At 41.5% G+C, this 25,102-nt stretch overlaps 1 protein-coding gene across 6 annotated transcripts in view; it reads left to right on the top strand.

The window, feature by feature from the left end:
- The window catches only part of GPAM (glycerol-3-phosphate acyltransferase, mitochondrial), a 91,426-nt gene that overhangs the window by 53,322 nt on the left and 13,002 nt on the right, over nucleotides 1-25,102 (top strand). For 2 of the 6 annotated variants that reach the window (XM_080403291.1, XM_080403286.1), the window contains exons 1-13: nucleotides 5,459-5,768; nucleotides 7,066-7,196; nucleotides 9,208-9,330; nucleotides 12,315-12,388; nucleotides 15,300-15,413; nucleotides 16,617-16,766; nucleotides 17,689-17,785; nucleotides 18,912-19,048; nucleotides 20,405-20,504; nucleotides 21,216-21,428; nucleotides 21,817-21,930; nucleotides 23,901-23,986; nucleotides 24,963-25,078. In XM_080403291.1, coding sequence (XP_080259417.1) covers nucleotides 7,095-7,196; nucleotides 9,208-9,330; nucleotides 12,315-12,388; nucleotides 15,300-15,413; nucleotides 16,617-16,766; nucleotides 17,689-17,785; nucleotides 18,912-19,048; nucleotides 20,405-20,504; nucleotides 21,216-21,428; nucleotides 21,817-21,930; nucleotides 23,901-23,986; nucleotides 24,963-25,078 — 1,426 coding nt within the window. In that variant the 5' untranslated portion in view covers nucleotides 5,459-5,768; nucleotides 7,066-7,094. Of the gene's footprint in view, nucleotides 1-5,143; nucleotides 5,285-5,402; nucleotides 5,434-5,458; nucleotides 5,769-7,065; nucleotides 7,197-9,207; nucleotides 9,331-12,314; nucleotides 12,389-15,299; nucleotides 15,414-16,616; nucleotides 16,767-17,688; nucleotides 17,786-18,911; nucleotides 19,049-20,404; nucleotides 20,505-21,215; nucleotides 21,429-21,816; nucleotides 21,931-23,900; nucleotides 23,987-24,962; nucleotides 25,079-25,102 lie in introns of those variants that run through there. The other 4 variants (XM_080403287.1, XM_080403288.1, XM_080403290.1 and 1 more) reach the window with 4 other exon arrangements.

The following is a 25,102-nucleotide window of genomic DNA, read 5'->3' as shown; positions in this document are numbered from 1 at the left end:
CCTAACCCCTCCAAGGTGTTTGTAAAATATATCCCCAAAATTTGAGAAAATAACCAACAGGTCTTATGTTTTCCATGCCAAAGGCATTAAGACTCTTTCGGTGGCCCACACAGCAGGATTAAGGTCCCAAATACTCAAAAATAAGGGGAGAGGTGGGATACCATGTGATTTAACACCTGGGTCATATAACCTGTTGCAAAGACTCTTGTGCACTGGCAGTTGAAAGAGCTGTCTGTGATCCCAGCTTCCCATACCTACAGTGCTTTAAATTGTAAGATATGACAAGTCCTTCTAAAGCCAACAACTGCACAACAGAGCAAACCTAAGCAGTGAAAACTGCCTCCTTTTGAGATACTGATTTAAAGGCTTGCCTAGCACCTCGTAATAATTAGGGGTTGTGTTATTCTAGAACAATTTGCAATCCCTCAAGGATGAGTCACAGCAAATTTGATAAGATCACGATTTTGTGATTTTTTTAATGAGATGCTGCTTTTTTCAAAATGGCCCATACAGCCCTCGGATCTGATTTCTTTATTTCTATTCCTTGGTTCTTTGTTTGAAGGGACAGAAAGCAGCTCTACATTCCTGGAGAGAGAACTCTTCTGTCTGTTTTCTGCGGGAAAGTTGGCCACAAGCAGAAGTGCATTGGGCTTGGCATGAAATGCAGTCATTAGTGAAACTTGACATATCTGCAAACAGAAAACTAGATTTATCCTTGCTATAACCAGAGTCCCCCACATATAGCGATTTTTAATGATTTACAAATGGATAATATCTGAGGCATCTAACAGTATTTAGGGCCTTTGTACAGTAAATCAGTTGTTTCATCTGTGTTATTTTTCAGATAAAATCAACTCTTGGATAAAATGTCGGCTTTGCAAATACCCTCAACAAACAAAAGCAGAAAACTGAAATAAACCCTTTTACAAAATATCACAGCAGGCATGGGGAGGCTTGCATTGTTATAGCAGATGATTGCTTAAGGTCTAAGTATGGGAGAATCTTGTTCCAAATTCTATCATTCAGTATTCCTCAATTAAAAATGCTGGCAAATTCCTTTGGATAGTTAAGGTTTTTTGATTTGTGATAGATAAATGGTGCAAAGTTTGTAAGTGTAAACATTAGTTATACTGGTTTTAACCCAGTAGTGCTTTCTGTTAGAACAAAAGCCTTTTTTAACTAACGTGAGTAACAAGTTCAAGAGAAAAGCTAGGAGCAGTTTGGGCTAAAATACTCTTATCTTTTCAAAATTGCAGTAATAGATATTTGAATGAGAAGAAATTGCAGAAAAATGATGTGCTTTATATTGCGTAAGAGAGAGTCACTGTACTTTTAATGGATTTTGCATTTGTTCTCAAGACAAGGGAGGTGAAATAGAAGAGATCATTTGTCTTGAAAGGAGATCTAAAATATACCCAAATCATTTCTACATACAGTCTTATCAGTCCATTTCATGGCCGCTTGCCACTCTCAGAAGCTCTTAATATATTGTACACCAAAGGCAAAACTGCTGACATGGAGTTCTGTAACTGCCAAATTGCATGTTCATAATTGTTCCTAGTCATGTGAGGTCGCGTTTGGTCAGTGCAAACAAAAAACCTTTGTCTGGATCTTTACTCCCTCTTCAAGCAGTTTTTGGTTTCCTAGCTTTTGTAGCACTCCCCGGGTTGAAAGTTTCTTTCTAAAGAGGGTGCTGTGTAGTCTTTTGTAAACATGTCTCCATTACTAAAAGTGACATCATGGGAATTGCTGGTAAGGAGCTGGGAGCACAGACCTGGGGTAGAGGCGATGTACAAAGAAGTTCCCCTTGTCCCTTCCCCCTTCCCACAGCATTGCTGAGCAAACAGGTACTTTGTTGAACTCCGTTGGAAGCTTTATGAGGAATTTAAACATAGGAAGGACAAATCGTTGTTTTTTTTTTTTTTTAAATAGAGTCCTGCCACTTTCTCATCTGCAGGCTGCTATGCACGATATGGTCAGCAGCTTATTCACACAAAGCCAGGGTTCTGCTGATTTGCCATCATATGTAAATTGCCTCCCTGGACTCATTGGCACGGTAAACACCTCAGTTTAAAGAAGTTTAAAAAGATGGATTGCAAAACTTAGGCATGCTCCTGCTCCTACTGAGATCAGTGGCAAACCTCCCATTGACTTCAATGGAAGCAGGATAGAGCCTCTCTTTTCTGGAAGCGAGAGCCAGCAGTATGTGAGCTTTTTGGAGCACATGCAGCTCTGAAAGTCTGTTCCTTTTGGGCATTCCAAAATTTTTCCTATTTGCTTGATTCCATGGCAACACAACATCACCACCAAGCTCTCAATACTGAAATGAGATTTTACTACTAAGCCTGAAGATTTATACAAGTGTATCCTGTGAAAAGATCTTGCTGGGCTACAATTGCCATTGGACTAATTCTGCATCCTTTTCAAATGAGTGACAAAATTAACTCTGGATTTATTTTACAATAAGCCAAGAATTTTATAAGGTTAGAAAAACAAGAAAACTGCTCTACAAATACCAGAAATAACTTTCTATTATTACTATTATTACACAGAATTGCTATATTTGAGTAAAACACTGTATCTATTTACTATTCTTTTCAAAACAGCCTAGAGAATAGCGTAAGCAGTTTTCTCGTAAATGATACTAAAATCAGACTCTAGAGACTGCATAAAATTATGATAAAGCCATTGAGGCTTTTCTTCTAATTTTTCTATTACTTATATCACAGAAATAACTGTTTTGCAACCTGAAAAATATACCAGTGTAAAAGCATGCAAGGAAAAAGCATGCTAAAAGACCCGTATTAGATTCTGAATGTACTATATAGTTCATCTTTTACAGAGGGAAGCAAACAGGCAAGCTTGCTTTCCACTCAGTGGCTGAGAGTTTGCTCCGAGTTACATTATAGTGTGCCGAAACTGAGTGCGCTGCTTGATCATCTCCTGTTTTTATGCATGGAAGGGGAAAAAAAATCAAAGTGATTCTATATCTAGAGAAGATAAAGTTGTGTGTAAGCAATATTTATGGTCCTTTATAACATAGAGTGCCTACTAAGAAGTACCCAAGTAACAATCAAAGTGCAGTTTAATTATGAGAAATTAAATTATGAGACAACACTAATAAGAATTATACGTGTCTTACATTTCATGCATTTTCTTAGACTCTAGAGGTAACCATTCATTCTACCTCTGTTATATTCAGTTTTCATGTAATCCAGTTATTGAATCTCCTCCAATGTGATTTTGGGGATAATTCTGCCACTTCAGTAACAGCTCTGTCTTTCCCCATTGCACACTGTCTTACACAGACAGGCTCATCCTGGAAGCAATGATCAGGTTGGTGGCTGCAGCACTGTATTGGAACTTTGGCTACGTCTGCAATCTGCTCTTTATGCAAAGACAGTTACAAAAATATGTGACGTAACACTGGATTTCACTTTTCTGAGTGAAGTTTCCCCTTCTGATGCTTCCAATACACCTAGGACAAACTCCGTGGAGTTCTGAGTGTGGGATGTGGTCCCGCTGACTAGCTGTGCCCCAGGATCAGAGGCAGACGTCTCCTTCTCTGGCCTCCACAACTCCACCAAGTCAATGAGATGCTCATTATACAAGTGGAGCTGAGATGAGGATGTAACAACTGAGATCACACAAATCTGACAGTAGCACTGTGACTCTGAAAACCTGTATTTTTTTTCCATATAGACTGCCTCTTGGGCTAGGCTCTGATGAGCAAAGCAGTTACAAATCCACTTAGCTGCAGTAGACCCAGATGAAAACAGAATCCATCCCCTCGTTTCCAGCTGACCTTCAGCAAGCAAGAAAAAATTGATATCAAGTCTAAAGCTTTGTTAAAAAGCTAGACAGTTATGGGCTTGTATTTCAAAAGTGACCAAAGATTCTGTCTATGTTGCTTTTCAAGACCAAAACTTGAAAGTGGGTGTTTGGCACTATTTCAAGCAACTGACACACAGAGCTGCTAATCAAATTTGAAATTCTTGGCCCAGATTATGAGAAAACGGGGAGAAACATTAGAATATGAATGTGCTCTAAGAAATAGAATTAGAGATTGTCCTTTATAAAAATGTGATGCCCTAGAAAATGGTGCTTTGCTATACACAAATGTTGCATTGTATATTATGCAGAAATACAAACTTTTAATGTCGTGCATTTCACTGGGCTGCATCTTGTAGTAATTTTTTTATTTGAAAAGTCGACGTCTTATATTCCAGTCTACTTTGCCACAAAAGAAGAGTATCTTTTCTTGCAAAGGGGGGAAATTCAAACTCTCATCTGACCGGTAAATTGCAGAACGCTCTTTGTAAAGTATCAGCTGTAATGCCCCAGTGATACTGCCTGGGACGTGCTCAGTTGTGGGAAGTAGGGAACTCACAGACGCTTGTAGCAGTTTGGGTTCTGTCTATCACATCTTACGTGTGAAAGGCATTTGTAATTCTTAGTTAATTCTCATTTGTAGTAAATCCAAAATGACATCTAGAAGCGAGATCTCTAGAAGGACAATACCTCCTTGGGTCACTTAAATTTATAAGCAGAGTATTTGCATTAGCGTGAAACGATGTCTTGTATTTTGTCACTTTATTCCTGTGCTGTGCTGTTTTGAGTAACGCTGACCACTCGGACATGCAATGAAGCGCAGGCGCCAGCCTTTCTTTCCACAGGCCCGCAACTCGCCTTAAGCCACAGAAAAACGATCTTTAAATAGCCCAGGCCAAGAGATACCCTCACCCGTGTTTGGTGAGGTGCAGCAATCTCAATCAACATTTGCTTTTGCGCTCAGCGCAGGGCAGCTGGCACTGCGGCAAGGCCGGGTGCAGATCGATACCCGTCCCCAGCCCTGCGCAGCTGCTCTGAAGGCACCGCGGCGCGGCCCCGCCGCAGCCCCCGCGGGCGCGGTTCGGCGTGACTCTCGCCGCCGTTTTCTGCCGTGCAGCTCTGACCCGAGCGCGGCGGAACTGCGGCCCGCGGGGGGGCAGCCGGCCGGTGCCCCAGCCTCTGCGGTGGCCGCGCCGGGCGCCGCGGCCCAGAGCGGGGGGCAGAGCGGGGGGGGGGGCGGGCCGGGCAGCGGGTGCGCGGGGTGCGGAGGCGCCGCCGGGGAGCGGGTGGCGTGCCCGGGGGCGGGCGTTGGGCCCGGGGCCGGGCGGAGGCGGGCGACAGGCGGCGGGGCCGGGCGGCGGGCCCGCACCATGGCGACGGGCGCTCAGGAAGTCGCGTCAGGCGCGGCGCCGCTGCGCGGCCCGGCGGGCAGGGGGCAGCGGCGGCGCCGGCGGTGCGGGCCGGGGCCGGGGCCGGGGCCGGGGCCGGGCCGGCGGGGCGGGGCGGGGCGCGCGGCTGCCGCGTGGCCGGAGGGGCGGGCCCCGGCAGCGGCCGGCGGTGCGCGCGGAGCCGGCGGTGGCGCGGGGCAGCGGTCGGCCCGGGGTGCGTGTGGCGGTGCCCGCGGGCGGAGCGGGGCGGCGCTGCCGGTCGCTGCGGCTGCCGCGGAGCCGGGGGCGGGGAGGGGGCTCGGCCGGCCTCGCGGGGGCTCCGGGGCCGGTGGCTGCCCGTCCCTGGCGGCGGTCGGGGGCGGCCCCTTGGCAGCGGGCGCCGGCGGTGCCCGGGGGCGCTGCGCGGCCAGCGCGGCGCTCACCGGCCGGGGGCTGTCCGCCGCAGGTCCGTGAGCGTGCGAGGGGTGCCGCGGCCCCGGAGATGCCGTGCTGCAGCGCGGTAGCTGCCTGAGCGCCGCGGCGGCACCGGCAGGGCGGGCGTTGTCGGAGGTACGTACGAGGCGGCTGCTACTCCAAGAGGCTTTTAATTATGGGGGGGTTATTAATTTGTTTTTTAATTCATCCCGTACGTCTGCCGGTGCAGCCAAGGTCACCTTGAGCTCCAGGAGAACGCGCGTTGCTCTCAGCCTTTAGGTGTTCGTCAGCCTTTTTGTTGTGTGTATGGGGTGGGTTAGGTATTAATTTGCCTGGGCACTAATTAATTTAAAAAAAAAAAAAAAAAGAAGAAGAGAAAGGCGAATGGAGTGTTAAGGCCAGCCAGGAGGCGAGGCCAGCCCGCGCACCGGGCTGTGCGGTCGGTGTACGGGTGGCAGCGCGGCCGCGGCCCTGGGAGCTGCGGCGGGCACGGCGGGGGGGGCTGCGGGTCCGGCCTTGGGGGGGGGGGGGGGGGGGCAGCGGCGGCCGTGCGGGGCGGCCCGTAGCCCGGCCGCGGTGCAAGTTTGTTCGCCGTGGGAGTTGGGAGAGGCAGTGGTGACCGTTCCATGGGTGAGGATGCTGGATCGCTGCTCCCGTGGCTCTGTCACAGAGCACGCTCAATCCGTAGCCCCCCCACCCCCCATACACCCTACAATGCTAAGTTGTTCTGATGCGTTTGGCCTACTTGCTTTTTTCTTTGGCCGGGGGAGAATGATTTACTGCATTTATTATACGAACTGTAAAACTTCCATTTGAAAATAATAGCTCAAGTTTATTCTCTCCTGCTTTTTAAGCCCGTAGTGTCATTGATGTCAGCAGCGGGTTCGGATTTAGGGGTGTGCTTTTGTATAGCGCACGTCTTGCTCTGGGGGGTTTGCAAACCCATCTGACTGCAGCTAGACCAGACACGGGAAATATACAGTGAGGTAGGGCTGGCACCGAACATTAATGACATTTTTTGTAGATAACAGGTGTCCTTGAGAAGCAGATGATGAAAGACTGAGGTCATGGAGTGCAAGGGAATAGTAAACTTTTGAAAGTGGCTGAATGGTTTAAACTGCAGTGAAGAAGCGTAAAGGGACTATACTGACCTGTAACGGGAAGAAGAGCAGGGAGAGGTGGACATGCAGGTAGCCAGCTGGTGTGCCCTGCTTATGGAAGTTGAATGCGCTGGTTTTATTATCATATTAAAATCATGCTGATTTCTGACTGCAATGAAACAGCTTCAGAACCTAACTTGTACTGAAGAGTGTACTAATACCAGTTTGCTAATTTGTTGCTAGATACCCATCACTGAAGTCACGTGTCTGTAGGTGTGTTCCTGTGTGTGTGTATATATATGTATGTACATCTGTATGTTATTATTTTGCAGCTTCTGATCTTCAGTTCAACTCTTGTGTCATGGATGAAACTGCTTTGTCCCTTGGAACAATAGATGTTTCCTATTTGTCCACCTCAGCAGAGTGCAGCATCAGTAGATGTAAGCATTCCAGTGAAGAATGGGTAAGTAAAAGTTGTGAATTTTACTAGCCATATTTATCTTACTTCTTCTTCAAGATAGAGGTGGACTTTCTGTTTTTATTATTATTGTGATGCTTTATCTCCGTTCTTTATGTCTCTCATGAATAATACAGTTTGGTTTTAATTCAACTTGGAAAGTAAGGAAGGAACAAAGAGTTCAGTGCTGTGCCAAAGACTGATGCTGCTAGGAAAGAAAAACCCTGTCAAACCCAGTTGATAGTCTTACTGTCTTCTGGTGTGATGTTACTAATTATTTTAGATACCAGTAAATGTGCAGAATCCCATTCTGGACTAGGCTGGGGTCAAACAGAAAGTCAAACAGTAAGCTCATAGCAGTTCTGAAGGATGTAGTTTGAAATGCATGAGTGAAAAGGAGCGTGAAGCTAGAGGTATGTAGGTCATGTAGCCATTGTAGCTGGAGCTTTTCATGCAATACAGGAGGCAGAGAAAATTTGGTGGATATAAATAAGGAGTCTATTAAAAGTCTGTGTCCTCTGTTGAGTGACTCTTGGGATTTGGAGGAGTCAAAGGGGGCAGTGAGCAGAGGGGGCTGGGTGGAGCAAAAAGCCACATGGGGACGGGGCTGGTACTGGTTGGTTTAGAAGCATAGATCAGGAAGAATTAGACACAGCTCTGGAGAGGAGGAGTTTGAACTCGATACAGAGGAAGAGTTGGAGACATGGTCAGAGTTGAGGGAAAGGACAGATGTCCTGGCAGCTGGGCTTTCTATCTAGCTAGATGTAAGTTGCATTGGACAGCAAGCTGCGGTAACCGACCGATCTGTGAGAGGGTGGGATAAAGGCAGGCAAGATGAAAGAGATAGGAAAGAGTTTTTGTAAGAAAGTGGTATCCAATTCAGTCAGGGCTTGGAGGCAAGCAGAAGGAAGATGGTATCGTTACAAAGCTGGTTCATTTTGGAGTTAGCATTACAGAAGGTGACAGAGAAGGGATTGGGCCAGACTTAGCATCTGGATGCTTGTTTATTTCAGGTGAAAGGCTTAATCTTGGAATAATTGTCATTTCACACCTCTTGCCAAATGTGATACCTGCACATTTTAGGTTTTAGGCGTCTTCAGTGTTGCTTTTGCCTTTCTGGTTGTTTCTCACTGCACTGGCTTTCTAGCTGAGTATGTGGCAATCTGTATTCGTGTTTTCCAACCCTTCTACCCTGCTTTTCTTCCACTTAAATGTGCTATTTTAAACAACACTTTAGTTTTGGCTTTTTTTTTTGTTTGTTTCTATAGCTTCCCTCATTAAAAACTTGGAATATAAACTCAGAAAATGGCAATCCAATGCTCATTCTCAGGCAAGCAATAATTCAGTAGACTTTAATGGGCACAATCAATGTCTTTACAAAAATTGTAGTTAAGTGTATTTTCATTATGCCCTAACGCAGAGAATGTGTTTTGTGAATGCAGTTGCTTTGGATATTTTGGTTCTGTAATCTTCAGAAACACAGTGTAACATTGGAGAACGCACAGCTGTTCCTTTTTCGTATCACTTTGTGTAAAACTGCCAAGAAAGAGGCTACAGAGTTAATAGTTTGTGTACATTCAGTTGTCTTGCAATTTTACAGGGTAATATCCAGTTAAAGCTTAAAACCCATTGCTCATATTACAAGCACCCTTCCATTGAGAGTGTAATTTACTGTTAATTTCTTTCACTTTTCTCAGCTGACAGCTTTCTTGCTGTTTCTTATTAGATTTATTATTTATTTTAAAATTTTGTGTGTCAGTAAAAGCTACAGTGCTTAAGATACATAAGTATAACACTGTGGTTTTGCTTTTATTTTTAAAAATCACATCATCTGGAAATAATTATTTTAGGAAAATCTTGGCAAAATTTGTGTTAGTTTTTTGTAATTGTGCTTTGCTTGTTTGTTTGTTTGGTTTTTGTGTTGGTTTTTTTTCCCCTCTGGTAACTCCTCTTACATTGTACTGGGTATGTGAAAACTTTATTTCTGGATATTTACATAATGCTTTTTATTCTGCAGGGAGAGTGTAATTCTAGGCCCACTCTCTTCAGATCTGCCACTTTAAAATGGAAGGAGACCCTGTTGAGCAGAAAAAGGCCATTTGTGGGACGATGTTGCTACGTATGCACTCCCCAGAGCCGGGTAAGAAGATTATGGACTGGATTATGTTAGACAGTAACGCATAGTTGCAGCATAATGAAGTATCAGTAGTTTTCCTGTCTTCAGAATTAAGGCCATAATGTTCTTACTTCATAAAGGAGTATAGTTTTTCACCTTTGTTTTTGGTTGTATTTGTCATGGAATTAGTGGATGACACAGACTTACTGTGATGCTTTGTCTCTCACTTTTCAGTGTGAACTTAAACGACATTCCAGCTCTTCAGAATTAGCATTAGGAAGTTGTTTGGAAAAAATGATCTGTTCTGCTAAATTAATAATAGGAATTTGGTGCATATGAGAGTGTTTAAGGCTTACTTTTAGGACGCTTAGTTCTCCATCCACAGAATAAATACAGTTTTGAGGGTAAGCAATACGTGTCCTCTCAAACTTGAAGAGATCAATCCTGTGATGGAGAAGACAGGTTGGTTTTCTACACTTGGCTGATTCCTGGCTTCTCTGCCCAGCCTGGAAACAAGGAGTGCCAGTTACGATGGTGAGGATATTTGTCTGCTGGGAACAGTGTCAAGATGGTGGCTCTAGAGAGGTTGCGCAAGCTGATTTAAAATGTGAACTTTATTGAACTGCATTGGGCAGGCTTTCCAGAAGCTGAAGATGCAAAATGCTGATAAATGCCATAATATAGTTTGCAATCAGCTTATCGTGTAATTTGACTATGTGTACAGCCTGGACTTTAAATTGTGCTCAGTTACACCGGCACTGAGCTCCACGGTTGGCTGGACTTGAGCGAAAATTTGCCTATTCCTTTGACCAGGGAAAATGTATTATTTCACTCTATTCCTATACCAGAAAAGAAAATTGCACCAATGACATACAAATGTAGGATAGAAATCCAAATGTTTGTGAAGGCTACGTATGGTGTGGGCAGCAAGACAAGCAATTACATAAACTGAGCCAACATTTAACAGACACTCAAGTGTTTTGACTTGTAAAAAGGTGTGTGGGAATCCTCAGCTTAGGGCTTTATACATTTAGTAATCAGGCTGTTTCTCTCAAGCTGGGAATTGTGCTTTAAAAATAAAAATCTTGCTCTGTATTTTGTTCATTTAATAAGAAATGAATGAACTATCCTAAGATCCCACTTAAGAGAGGGGCGTGACCGGATTAAGCCCTTTATTGCCTTCTGCCACAGGGATTGAACACCATCTTTGCAGCAGACAATAACAAACCAGTTCCTCTCGTTAGATGCCAGATATTTCACTTTTTTTGAGCTGCTTGTTTCGTTAATTCCCTTAAGGAAAAGGGATGGATGAGTGAGACGTTTCCTTAAATGCATTGGCCAAACTAACAGTTTCCTGATGCTCGGAGTGGGAAGTCTTACTTCTCCCTCTTATTTTCCTTCCTGCTTTCCTGGGGGCTGATCAAATTCACTAACCAAGCAGAAAACTACCTGCTTTATTTATTCATTTAGTCTGGCTGTCTTAGTTTTCAGCCTTGCCTGAATGAGGTTGGCTTGGTGAGGGGTGGGATGAGTGCTAGAGGTGGTACAAGTTAAGAGGTGAAGGGTAGTTTTCAGTGGGAAAGCGTAGGATGTCGTGGTGGGAGCTGGGCTTCTTCCTCATGGCAGCAGGGAGATGCTGTTATCGGCTTGCTTGGTCTCACAGAACCAGATCCTCTGCCTGACACAGGGTCAGGGAAGAGTTAAGTAAGAAAAAGCTAAAGTATGACATGCAGCTGTAGGATGAATTTCACAGAGCGAGGTTATAACCACTGGAGTGGACTTGGGCATTCAGTGGTACTTAACTTTGTTGCTGATTTTTGGGGAGACGAAGCACAAGTAATTTCACTTCTCTTTGCCAGAACATTTCATCGGCTTTAAGGCATACAAAAAATTACTAGTGAACAGTCAAAGAAACTAGTATTACCTTGAAGTTTGATCTTAAGAGCCTAGAGCAACAATTTGTTGATTGTATGTACAACACAGTTATGCTTTAACATGGGGCAAAAGACTGTGCTCCCATTGTAGCACGTGACTTCTACCTGATTTGCAAATTACATAGGACATTCGTATATTTAAATTTCTGGCAAATAATGTTTCCTAAATAAAATACAAACAAATGAGAGTCTTACCTGACTCCCATTGCAAAATTGGTAGTTGAGGCTGTTCTGCAGCTGTGCTGTTGCTAGTAACCATCTTTCTCCTTCACTGTCCTGTTTTTGTCTTCCTTGACATGCACAGTCCCAGTGGTTTTAGCTGCAATTCACTGTTGGCATGTTATCAGTTTTATAATTAAATATTACTTGGGCAGAAAGAAACCAGCCTCTTGGTCAAGGTACTCCGCTGGTATATGGAAGATTAAAGTTTAGGTCTTCCTGCAAAGGAATATTTGCTTATCCAAGTGGAACTGCACCCAAACTCATCCCAGAACAGTTAATAGCCTGGCACGCAGAGTCTGTACCAGGGACACAGAAGGCTGGATTGAGTTTGTTGTTCAGGCAGAGGAGGAATGTGGAGGTTTGCCACCTAACCATGGATGGATATCCTGACCCTTGGGCTGCCGTTAGGTGATGCGTGATCTGCTGGCAGACTGCGTGTCACAGGCAGAGTGTCAAAAGGCTTGTGATTACACAAATGCCAAATGTAGCTTAATAAAGTTCTGTCTCAGAGATGAGTTCTGTATTTTGACAAGACCTGGTTTATGTTACATCAGAATATGATAAAATATCCTGAATTGAAGAATACAACTGGTTTTGTATGCGGTAAAGCCTACAGAGTAGTTTGAAAGTATTGGAGTTGGGAATAGTGACTTTCTGAATTTTATTTTCATTTCAGAACAGTTTATGTGCTTTATAAGCAGTTCAGCACTTTCAGCACTTTTCTGCTTTGGGTTTTGTTTGTAATAGAGGTGAAAAACATTGCATTATTTTAAATGTTATGATGAATGTACAGTCACAGCTATTCTTACGTAATGAAATAGTCCACCAATCTTTTTTTACTTTGTTTTACAGGATAACTTCTTCAATGCTAGTATTCCATCTTTGGGTCTACGTAATGTCATATATATCAATGAGACACATACAAGGTAATGTAGCAAGTCTTTCTTTTGCTTTTAAAATTTCATGTGTTCTGATCATATGGCAGGGAAATCTCCAGGATAGTCTGGACTGAGTGAATGTATGTCGCTGTCCTAAAATGCAGGAATTGGTGCTGAACTCAGGAAAGTAATGTACTTGTTAAATCTGGCTGCATGTATCTGGGAGCTGGGCAAAGTCCTTTGGGGTTATAGACAAGGAGTGTAAGGGTCAAACCTGTTTCACAAAAAGCAGAGCATGTTTATATCCTTTCTCCTTTAGTGCAAATGGCAGCATCCACAGCATAATGCTGAGAGGAGCCGTTTTACTCCCATGCTTAAGAATGACTTCAGGCTGCATTTTAATTTACAGAGCAGATCTGGCTCACAATTTAGGCGTTGACTATTATCATTAATGACAATTAGACCTGAACATGTCTTGCGAGACTGTCTCTGCCTCAGTGGCAGAGTGCAGCTCCTGTAGAACGGTGTATATGACCTAAAACCCATGATAGATCTTTGCTCTACTGGAAATAAAACTTCTGTTCTGGGATGAAGATAGAGAAAGTATACAAAAATCTTTATTCTGTTCTTTGAAAAGTTAAGAACGCTTGCTGAAGTTTTTACAGTAATCATTAGCATAAACAGGTCCTGCAGCGTTTGTCATAGAGTCAGAGCAAACAAAGAGAGGCCAGCAGCCTGAAAGAAATGAGCCAAAGTGTCTCAGTGGAAGAAAGGCAGCATTGTGCTGTGCTCGAGCGGGAGGAAGCTAATGTTAGAGGCTGTTCTTTCTTCAATTTGAATTAATTATGGTTTTTTAAGAGTTGAGCTTGTAGTTTAGAGTACAGAGAAATAACAGAAATAGCATTTAACTTTTTTTTTTTTTTTAGTTTCAAAACTGTTTGAATGGTTTTGAACGGTCAGACTTCCTTAAATTAAAAATACAAGGGCATCAAAACGCAGGTTAATGAATTATTCTGCAATAAAATGCCTTTAGCTCAGAATGTTGTTATAGTCTGGAAACTGACAAATATTAATGAAGTTATGAGGTCCCATGGGGTTATATAGTCACAGTTTCTTGGCCTTAGAAAGCAAGAGGCATTCTCTTCAACTGCAAGCGTATCGTGCCAGCACTGAGATGTTACCACAGCCTTTTTCTGAGGTGTGAACATGTCAGTTTTACATTATATCTTCGCTGGGTCTGTTTTGCGTGGGTTTTGTCTTCTACCATTGCTACATGATTAGAAAACATTTTTTTCTAATTATGCTACATCATATCTAAGCTGTAAAATGAATGTATAAGCCTTTATACTTTGACATATCCCTGCAATAACTGTATGCTGCTGTGATGATGTGTTCATAGTTGCCAAAATTGTTGTCAGAAAGAAGCATATCCTCAACTTTGCTTTTTAGAAAAATCAATAAGGCTCTCAAACTCTGATGAGAAGGGGAAAATGGAAAAGCAATTAAGGCAGAGTCACCAGTCTACTTTACTGACAGCATGAATAGTCAGATTCATTGTCCTTCGAGATGCACTGAATATATGTATAACTGTTACATGTCAGGCAGGCTGTGCTGGTGGCTGGTACATGTGCACTCATCTTAATTATCACGCAAGTGGCCTTTTGCAGTGCAGAAGTTCCTTCTCATCTTTCCTAGCTGGTTTTAACACATATAAATTTACTGAAATGTGGTAGGGAGGTTTAACAGCCAAGATCAGTTACTCAGGTGACAACAAAGAGTGGGGACCTTGGCGACACTCCAGCATGGAAAGCAACATGAGCATTGCCGCCAGTTCAGTTTGGGACACTTGGTAGAGCATCAGCAGTGCATTGCAGCAGCAGACTTCAGGACAGGGTTTTTGCATAATACTGAGTGTTCTGGTCTTAGGAATGGCCAGAACTTAATTTCTTCTTCTAGCTGTTAATTCTGCCCCATCGCATCAGCTCTGCTGTTCAGGGGTCCCGGCTTTTTTTGCTTTGTGGAGTGACCCTCATGTGTGGTGGCTTGCCTAGTCTAGTCTAGTCCTGGCCTGGTGAGTGTGGGTGGCCAGGAGACAAAATAGCAGTGAATATTCATTGTTGGGAACTGGATTTTAGCCTTTCCTGTGTCACGTGCATCTTCTGTACTGTTAGGAAAACTGTGAAAAATAACATTTTCTCAGGTGATAGCTGCTTATATGATCCAGATAGTAGAGGACAGGGTTTATTTAAAAGAGACTGGCCACATAAGTTAAGTTGCCTTACTTAAACACTTGAATGCATAGAGAGATTTACCGATTATTCAGTGGTTCTGCTCCTGTTAAAACCTTGGAAGTACAAGGTACATAGGAGCACATAGGGCTGGGTGTTTAAAAATACTGGAAGAAAAGGTTATGAAAATAGTGTTTTTAGTGTTGGTGGCTAATGCAAACATATTTTCAGGAGTGTCTGTGAGAGTTTACTCTGTGTGTACAATGTGAGTAACTTTCCCATGAAGAGTCTGTTTCTTGAGGAAGCGGGCAAACCTCTTAGCTGGACATCTACGTTCCTCAGTGGAAAGTCACTGGATCTGAAATCAGCACTGCTTCTCTCTCCTTTTGTCCTGGCTGGGCCGGGGAGTCTGTTCCAGTGGACAGACAAAATGTATATGCTGGTTTGTCACTGCTTTCCTGTGATACTATGGATATTTTAAGGCCACTGTCACCCTGAATTGAAGTAATGCAGACCCCAGTTGTCTCAGATATTTTACATTACACATCAGTTGTTTCACCCATAACTTAACATATTGACAATTTACTAGACAATACAAAAACCTTAGGCAGCCTTTCATAAAATTTGATTTACTTTTGCTCCTTAATTGTATTTTCAGGTGGTCAATATTCTTTTTTCTGGCAGTGAAGTGTTTTGAGGGTCACACTCAAACACCCTTCATATTTTTGCAGGTACAGAGGGTGGCTTGCAAGACGCTTTTGTTATGTCCTTTTTGTTCAAGAGAGGGATGTTCATAAGGGTATGTTTGCCAAGAATCTGACAGAAAATGTGCTGAATAACAGCAGGTAAGATAATGCAAAATAAACTTTTTTTTTAATGACTGATACATTATAGTATGGTTTAAGAATTTGGAAATGGCAGGTTTTGAAAATCAGATTATTTAAAACGTTAGAAGATACAGTATCTGCAGCACAGCCTTTCAGGACTGTAGTTTGCTATTTCTGTTTGAATAGTAAAAGAGGGGGGATTAGGAATTATGAATCTCCAAATGAGTGATAATAGTGGGTGGACAGCAGAGAGTACACAGGAAAACAAATTGCGGCATGGTAACTTTTCAAATGTTTGTTTAACTAGTTAATGTAAATACATGGGACTGAAGTCACACTGCAGCCATTGGAAATTGACAGTGTTTCAGAAATAAGAGGAAAACAGCATTTCAGAGTACCCTGAGTGTACACCCAGAGCGTGAGGCAAAACTGGGTAAAGGCTATGGCATAAAATACCCACCCTTTATTTTGTGCAGCTTGTTTTGTGTTTCATATACTGCATTGTAAGTGGGGCATTGAGCCCCTGATCAGCTATTAAGGTGTCAGTTTTCCCATGGACACAAAGAAATTCAACCGCATGCCCACTCCTTGAGTCTGTTTTTGTCAGAGGGCACGCACTGCCTACATTAACATTCCTAACTCTCCTGAATTTTTAATGTTCAAGTCCCATCTGTAGATGATAGTATTGCTTTGGAAAAGTAAAGCAAACTGTGTTGTGCCATAGTTATGGTGTGTTAGACCACTTAATCTTTCTTAGCCTTTATAAAATCTAGTTACACTTTGTAAAACTGAGAATTCAAGGAGGAATATACTGTAGAAGTGCAGAATAGCAACTGCATAAATCTGTTTGAGGTAAGTGAAATTGCCATGGCAGGAAAAAAAATACTGAAAACCAGGAGATTTCAGCTCTTCTTTCTGCATTTTTAACCTCACTTAACTGTTTCTGAAAATTGGCAATCACTTAATATCATACCTGTGAACTGTGTACAAACTCTTTTATATGGTCAACGTTCATCCGTCATGCATCTTTTTAATCAGAGCTTAGAAAACTACTGAATTAAATTCTGTGCATTTGGAGTATGCAGTACTTCAGCGTGCATGTTCTTTTATGCCTGCAAATTACTCCTATAGTAATATGCAGCTCATTCCCAGCAGTAGTTGTCTGTGACTTGAACTCTTTTGTTGCAGGACTGTCTCATAAGTTTTACTTTTTCATGTTAGAGTCCAGAAGGCCATTGTAGATGAAGCTTCTGAACCAAGTGCTCCAGGTAGTTTTGCTCAAACGGATCCCAAAGCCATCAACAAAGTGAAGAAAAAAGCTAGGAAGATTCTGCAGGAAATGGTAGCAAATGTGTCACCGGCTTTAATCAGGTAAGAAAAATGGCTCATCAGTATTGTCGATGGGTAGAAGGACAGCCAAGCTCTCTGTATTACACCAGCAGAGCTTGTAACACATTATTCATGAATAATTATTCTAAAAAATAATACATTCTTCATAAAAATCCCTTTTCTAATGTTAACTAATGAAGTGGTACTTACTTTTCATTTTCAGATGGAGCAGAAACCCTCCACCTTTTCAAGGGATAAGTCTTATGATAAGATTAAATACAGACAGATTGTTTTAGTTTTATTTTTATTTTCTCCTGAAACTACGTTTGGTGCTAAAGCTTAGACCAGTATTAGTATGTTTTGTTGTTTCAGACTGATACGAGCGACAGCAGCTAGCTGCAGCATCTTAGACTGTGAAAGACCTTTTTTCCTGTATCCCACTGAATATCATAATCTGTAGTTATAAATATCTCAGACAGAGTCTTGTCTTTAAAAAAAAATCTTCTGCTGTGGTGTCTACCTTTACTACTAAGGATGAATTTGTCTCTGTCATGTTCCTAGTCCCTTTCACCAAATTCTGTGATGCAAACCCTCCGGTTTTTAGCTGTATTAAATTCTCCCATGAGACCAGACATGCTTGTCACCTAACTAGCTTAGCTAATTAGAACTGATCACAGGAGCTCCATTAACTTGCCCCGTATGTAAAGTGGTCTGTGCCCTTTGAACAGCCTTCACTGAGGTTTATGCTAACAAGTTTTGTGTCATAACTGCAGGAGGCTAAAATGTGGTTACTAACCGTGGCTTAGCTGATAGGTAAAAAATGTTATGCAATTTGATTTATAGTAATTTTGTTTGAATATGAAGTAATCAGATTTTATGGCTTTGCTTTTAGTCATATACAAGCATTATAAAATGGAGGCAGAAATGAATGAAGTTTTTTGAGTTGTGTTTGTTCTTCTTTCAGGTTGACTGGCTGGGTGTTACTGAAGTTGTTTAACAGCTTTTTCTGGAATATTCAGATCCACAGAGGTCAAATAGAAATGGTCAAAGCAGCAACAGAGGTAAGGGAGGGTGGGAAAGAATCTAGTAGGATAGACTGCTGATGTAGTTTCTGTTAATGTTTACAGCACTGCCTCTTCTTAGGAGAGTTCTGCTAAGTCTGTATGGTATCAGATTGTAGATAGATAGAACTCTCTCATATCTGTGAAATAGTGTTTTTAATTACATGCAATGCTCTTTGAGTTGTGTAACCTAAAAAACTACGTGAACTCTGGTTTTACCTTTGTTTCAGGATCAAATTTTAACTATCAGGCTGAATGATTACCTCAGATAACCTGCATCCAGCATTATTTCTTTTTTTGTGCTGAGGCAGCCAGTTATAAATTAGTAGATCTGTTTAGGGTTTTTCATTCTTACCTTAAGTTGGAATAAAAAGCTTTAAGAAATAAACTTTTCCTGGTTTTTACTAGCAGTCTGTTCCCAGTCCTTCAGTATTTATTGAAATTGATCAAAGAGCAGGTGTGGGTGCCCCATCCCTGGCAGTGTTCAAGGCCAGGTTGGATGGGGCTCTGAGCAACCTGGTCTAGTGGCAGGTGTCCCTGCCCGTGGCAGGGGTCTGGAACTAGATGACCTTTAAGGTCCCTTCCAACCCAACCCATTCCATGATTCTATTTTCTTTACACTCAAAGGAATTGATTCTTTTTGCAGGGTTCGCCTTAGAAAGATGAATTAGATAAACGAAACAGAAAAGGTTCTTACTGTTTTCTGTTACCTTTTGATTACAGTGTTCGGGAACCCCACTGTTCATAGAGCCTTGCTGATATCTAAGAAACAGCAGTACATTGGTGATACTGATGATTTGGCCATATCCCTTTAATTGATTGATTGTTGTCTCAGTACTGTGAGTCTGAAGAAACTGGGAGTATTAATCTTTGTTAATGTAATGAATACAACTGAAAGCTACAGTCAATGAAAATTAAGAAGTACAGTTGACTGTAATGTTCTCCCAGTCACAGCTGAATGAAAACCAGAAGTAAACAAACAAGCAGAAACTAGCATTGGTTCTGATAATATGGTGGTTCTGATAATATGATGCTAGCAATCTCAATGATGGATTTTAAGAAGGAGTAATATTATGCCTTTTTTACCATCTGTCTTCTCTCTTTTTTCCGCTTCTCCCCACCATAGATGAATTTGCCTCTCATCTTCTTGCCTGTTCACAAATCCCACATTGACTACCTGCTCCTTACATTCATTCTTTTCTGCCATAACATCAAAGCACCCTACATTGCTGCAGGGAACAATCTCAACATCCCCATCTTCAGGTAATAACCTGTTCTTATCTGGAAAAGACTGAGGTGGGGGATCTTCAGGTGACCTATTGTGCTATATATCTTTTGTCCAAGTATAGTCTGAGTATTATTGGGCCATCATGTAGAACTTCTTTGGTTCCTACTACATGCTCAGAGAGACAGCATAATAAAATCCTTCTGAGAAACTCTGCCATAACCTCAGTAGGTTAAGGAAGGATATTCCTTTCTTCTTGGAGTCTCAAAGTGGGTAGGTGACTAAGGAAAGATGAGTATGTGAAAAAGTGTTGTGAATGGACCACTCTTCTTCATGAAGTTTAATGAGCTGGCTACTGGGTGGTAACAGTGCTGAGTGAATAATACTTTGTGGGAAAGTACTCCAGTTTGGTCTGTGTTTAAATTACATTTCTGGTGGCTGAAGAACCTAAGGTCTGTTAGGTAGTGTTTCTGTGAGGCAGAATTTGGAGATAACTCAAAAAATAAAATGATAACTTTTTCTGAAAAGCCACTGGATGTTGCAGGAAATGAAAGAAGGGGGATACCCTAACTTAGAGATTGTTCTGCACTGGTAGGTGTGAATGATCCCAGTAAGGCATTCAGACTCTATAAAGTATTAATTCCAATGCTATTTGTTAGGCCTAGCAGTATAAAAGAAAGAGAGACTAGCATAAGTAATCTAACACCCCTTTAGACGCTGGGAACCCCGAGCTGTGCAGCATCCAGCAGGCCTCCCTCCGCACGCTGCATTCTGTGCGCACCCTTTTCTGCAGAAAAGGTTACCCCATTTCAGTCACTTGAGCTAGTATAGGATTTTCTTAGAGGAAAAACCTCTATTCATCATTTATTCTGTCAGGCAGAAAGGATGTTCTCGTGAGAACTTTTTGCTGCATGGTTAGATAAAGGCAAGGCTGCGCAGGTGGTGTAATTGCTGGTGCCCAGTGGGAGCTGCTGGCAGGCTCCTCTGTCAGAACTGGCCGGCTGAGCTGATCCCGTGGCCACGGGACTGTGCAGCACGGTGTGGGCACGAAGGCTGTGCTGTATGTGCAGCACCGCACAGGCTTGGGCCAGCCTGGGTCAGCTGTTACGTGGGTCACTAGCATCTCCGTGTACCACAGCCTCCCAGCCAGGTCACTGCAGAGGTAAGTTGTCTGTCCAGGGGGTGAAAGGCAGCAAGACAGTATAGAGAAGCCTGCTTAAGTTAAACAGAGCAATACTCGTGTGGTCCCATCATGTGCAGATAGCGTAATATGGTTTCGTTTTTGAGAATTTCAGTCATTTCAGTTCCTGTTGTGTGCTAGGAGTTTTGTGCTGGACATGTAGTAGTTTCCTGCAAACTGAAATCGATGAGTATAATTCTTCTTTATTGTGTAGCACACTGATCCGCAAGCTAGGTGGATTTTTCATTCGTCGAAAGTTAGATCAGAGTCCTGATGGTCGTAAGGACTTCCTCTACAGAGCTTTGCTCTACGTGGTACGTATTTCTTGTCTTTATACAGGTAGTGTTTCAGTTGGGTGGCAAGAGGCAAAGTGAGTTCCATCAGTCTGGGGATGTTTTTTACTGCTTTGAATTTGTCTTATGTTTCATGCTGCAAAAAAAGTATACGTTTTTGTATGAAATTTTTAGCATATAGAAAAAAAGATTGAATGCCCAGCACCTTTGAGGACAAGCAGATTTTCACCTTGTGTAATCCTTATTAAAGAAAGTGGAATTAATACTCTCTGAATTAATGTTAAACTTAAGCCTTGTTTCTCCAATTTATTTTGTACTGGGACATATCTACACTGATTTTGTTAACTTAATGGAAGTCCCTGTTTATGATGGGTTGGTGTAATCCCTTGGGCCTTGCAGTATAATAGCTGTATTTGAGTCTTGGAAGATGGGGTGTGATGAGGAATCAGGAGAGGCATATGCAAATCAGCTGGATCAACTGCTGCTAGAGATGCTGTTCTTGAAAAAATGGCATTATAATGTTTGTATATTCATGCAAATTCAGTGGCACTTTGGTCTGGGTTTGTGTCAGGCATTAATTATTACTTTTTTGTTTTCACTTGTATTCATGCCAACTTGTGGTCTTCCAATGTTTTAAAAAAGAAATGGTCGCTGACAGTATATTTCAAATGTGAATTTGCCGGTATAATTAGATACTTATTTTTACCTCTTTTCCAATCCTTTTGTATTCAGCACATAGAAGAATTGTTGAGACAGCAGCAGTTTTTAGAAATATTCTTGGAAGGCACACGGTCTCGAAGTGGAAAGGCATCTGGAGCTAGAGCAGGTCTTTTATCTGTGGTGGTGGATGCTCTCTTCTCAAATGCTACTCCTGACGTCCTAATTATACCCGTGGGAATCTCTTATGATCGTATAATTGAAGGTCACTATAACAGTGAACAGCTGGTAAGTGCAAATGAACAACTTGTTTTGCCTAGGAAAATTTCTGTTTATATGCAGGACAATGTGTTACATAGTTAAATAATGTCCTAGTAGTCTTCTGTCACATGTACTTGGTGTTAGTGTTGATGAGTGTGTGAATCACAAAACCTCTGTGATGGGGACTGCTGAGGTACAGATGACAGACTTCTAAATGCAAATTCATGACACAACAAATAGTATGTTCAAGTGGATATCTATGGAAAAAGTAGTTCTGTAGATATACTTGAATTTACGAGGTATGCCTAAAGATTTGGGCTTGCTTTGTCTGCTGTTGCATGCATTTTAATTCTAAACATAACCTTTTAATTGCAAATGAGAAAAAAACCCAGAACAACTACCTATTTTTTTCCAGGGCAAGCCGAAGAAGAATGAAAGTCTTTGGAGTATAGCTAGAGGAGTCTTCAGAATGCTGCGGAAGAATTACGGCTGTGTCCGAGTAGACTTTGCACAACCATTTTCCTTAAAAGTAAGTTTGATATTTTGAGGATTCTTTTGAATGTTTGACATTTTTGATGTTTCAATAGTGGGACACGTTTATTTTTTTTTTCTCCTTGTGGGTTGTCATCATTAGCATTATCTCCTGAAGCCCATTTCAATGGGACAAAAGCATCCCTGTTTTGCTGAATGTGTGAGTCTTTGAACATGTTTGTGTTAAGCTGAAATAGTCTCTGAGTTGATATAAAGGGTTATGTTAGTTTTGAAATGGTGTAAATATTCTTACTGGGGAGCTTTGTTTTGTTTTAACAAACAGTCTTTAAAATTGTTTGACATTTGAAGGAGACATTTGAAGTTGAAGGAAACATAATACTGTTCTCCAGTTTTAAGTGATTTAATGGTTTACGCTGTTGTTGAGGAGGGGCATTTATGTCACTGGATTTTAAAAACTGCTAAGCAAATTAGTAGCTATAAAAGTATCATGGGTAATGTATCATAAAAATCTGCATATTCTTTGAAAGTCATGGTTTGTTATTAGTTTACGCAACTATTAGCTACAGTAGTTCACCAAATACTGTTGTGTCGTGCAGTAGTATGTACCTTCACTTTTATTTTTTTCCCTGTTCTCTGCAGAATCTGCTAGTACTAATACCCAATTTATCTGCATTTCACTAATCTGTGTTCTGCTACATTATACCTTATTTTTAGTGTGACTTTAATAAGATTAATTACTGTAACAACAACCTACTAGAACATTATTCAAATTAATTAGGTGTTCTTCTTTCTGCCCTACTTCTCTCAGAAAAGCAGTGGGTTGGAGAGCTTTGGAGGGTTCAATTACCACAGCATGAAATTGTTGTGACTGTCTGCACTGCATTATAATTAGCGTAGTAGGGAAAAGATGTTAATTCACTTCCAAAGGAGAAGGCTTGGGCTATTCTTGGTAGGGAGTTAGCAATTGTTCTTGGATCAGTATAAGGAAAAGAAGGTTATCTGCCCACTTAATCTAGTGAAATGCTAATCACTCTACCTTCCTAGCAGCCTCCGTCAGGTCTCATTTGTATGTGTATTCATTTTTGTACTCCAGAAAGATAATAAATGACACACATTGTTTAAGTATGCCTAACTAAGATTTGCAGAAGTGTAACTATTTTTAAATCGAGGTAGTTATGTTGCTGCAGGTTTTTCTGAAGGAGACTGAGCTTTGGGGGTTAATTTTGAGTGTCTGCAGTCCTGTGAGCACAGGCTTAGGAGCAGAAGAGAGTGAGCTGGCTGTGAGAGTCTTCTAAGCAGCTTTCCTGGGAGGAAACTGTTTTCCTGACCAGCAGGTTAAGTGGCTCTTTAGTTTTCCACATCAGTCTTCATAGCAACTGAAAGAACACAGCGTCCTGAAAACAGAATAATGTGAATGCTAAACTGTAAAGAGAGGCTTTTGAGAAATTTGGGATTCAAGAATTCCCAACATGTAGTACCTTGCCTGCTTCCTGGGTGCTTCAGTTTGTGGCACTATGAGGGGTCTGTCTTGCAACTGGAGTCTCTATGCTAGGGTTTACCTTTGGAGAAGGTCCTTATCCTGGTGTTTGAGGAAAGAAGCAGCAAGTAATAATTACAGTGTTGCTTCTGAATGGGTATTAGACTTTGCTTTCACTCATGTTAATGAAGGCAGTTCTCATTAATTTAATCGTGGAGAAGCTAGTCACAAAAGAGTTGTTCCCAGCAGGGTGCTGACAGGGGTTATGCATTGTTTTTATTGCAATGTTTTTCATGAAGTACAGATTCCTTGCAGTAGAAAGTCTGCCTTTTCATCAAATAAAATCAGAAGTGAATAGACTGTTGAAAACTTTTAATTTCTTTGACCTTATTACTGCTCTTTTAGTGTGAGCTATTTTTAATCAAAGTTGAATTTTTGAATAATTGCCTTTTTCATAAAATAATAATACCAGTTGAATGCAAGAATAGGGTGGGAAAAGTACAAAAAAATAACAAGTCTTCTCTTAACAGGAATACGTAAACAGCCAAAGCCAAAAACCTGTGCCTGCTCCTCTTTCTTTGGAACAAGCTTTGTTACCGGCTATACTTCCATCAAGGTAGAGATTTGTTTGGGTGCTGGGGAGAGGGAGGACAAGTTAGAGGGTTTTGTTTGCTTGTCTTTTTAGTGTTCTGCACTACATTCTGAGCAGTGCTTGAACTCCTCAAGGGTGATCTAATTGTGTAAAGAAAAACTACAAATGTAGACAATTGTAACTGCAATTTATAATAAGAGTTGCATTATTTCGGGGAAGCTCTGTTTAAGCTTGAGGAGGCTTTTTTCCTTTTTTCCTTTTATTTTTTTATTTTTTTATTTTAATGACCTCTGTTTGCCTAAATTTTATGGAATAACTTAGGGAAAAAATGACACAATGAAAAAGGAAGGATTTGGTTTTAAACCTCAGAAAAATTTCAAGTAGGTTTTGGTATAATTCCAAAGTAAATAGGACCTGGGAGTGAGTACCCCTTACTCAAGGAGGTGACTGTCACTCAGAACTGCAAAACTGTGCTCAAGGGCTAGATCTGCATTTATTACACAGATACACATTTTAGTCGAGGTCTTTTCTGGACATGTACAACCCTGTGTGGTTCTAGTAGAGACAACCATTTGTCTTTAGAAAGTTGTAGATCCGTACAAAGATCCATTTCTAGTTTGTACAGGGGACTGGGCTGGAAACTACCTTTTAGGCAATTTGCTTAATCTACTGTTTTCATATTCACTGAAGGGAAGAGCGGAGTGACATGCAAGTGATGTAAAGGCAAAGTCATGAATAGCCTTAGGACAAGGTTGTGATTTTTCTTTTGATAGTCTTAGCTGGGATTGTTGTTTAGTGTGAAGAAATAATCAGAAGTTGGTAGATACTAAAATTTTTGTGGAGCTTGTTATGCATAACATTTTTGTGCCTTTACCAGACTGCATAGTGATGTTTTGCACTGTAGTTCAGTCAGTGTATTAAAAAAAAATGTTATTCCAAATTATTTTACATTTTGATCAAAATCTAAATGTCATAATGTGAATTTTTATTCTGTATTCAGACCTAATGGTACTGTGGATGAAGGTACAGAGGCCTCTCTGCCCAGCTCCAGGGATATCACCAGTGAACCCTTCAGAAGAGAGCTGATATCCAACTTGGCTGAGCATATTTTGTTCAGTAAGTGTCACACTATGACTATCA

Source organism: Falco punctatus (genome assembly GCF_963210335.1).
Source record: "Falco punctatus genome assembly, chromosome: 9".
Lineage (NCBI taxonomy): Eukaryota > Metazoa > Chordata > Aves > Falconiformes > Falconidae > Falco > Falco punctatus.
The sequence above is the reverse complement of the archived record's forward strand: the minus strand, read 5'-3'. Positions and strand labels throughout refer to the sequence as shown.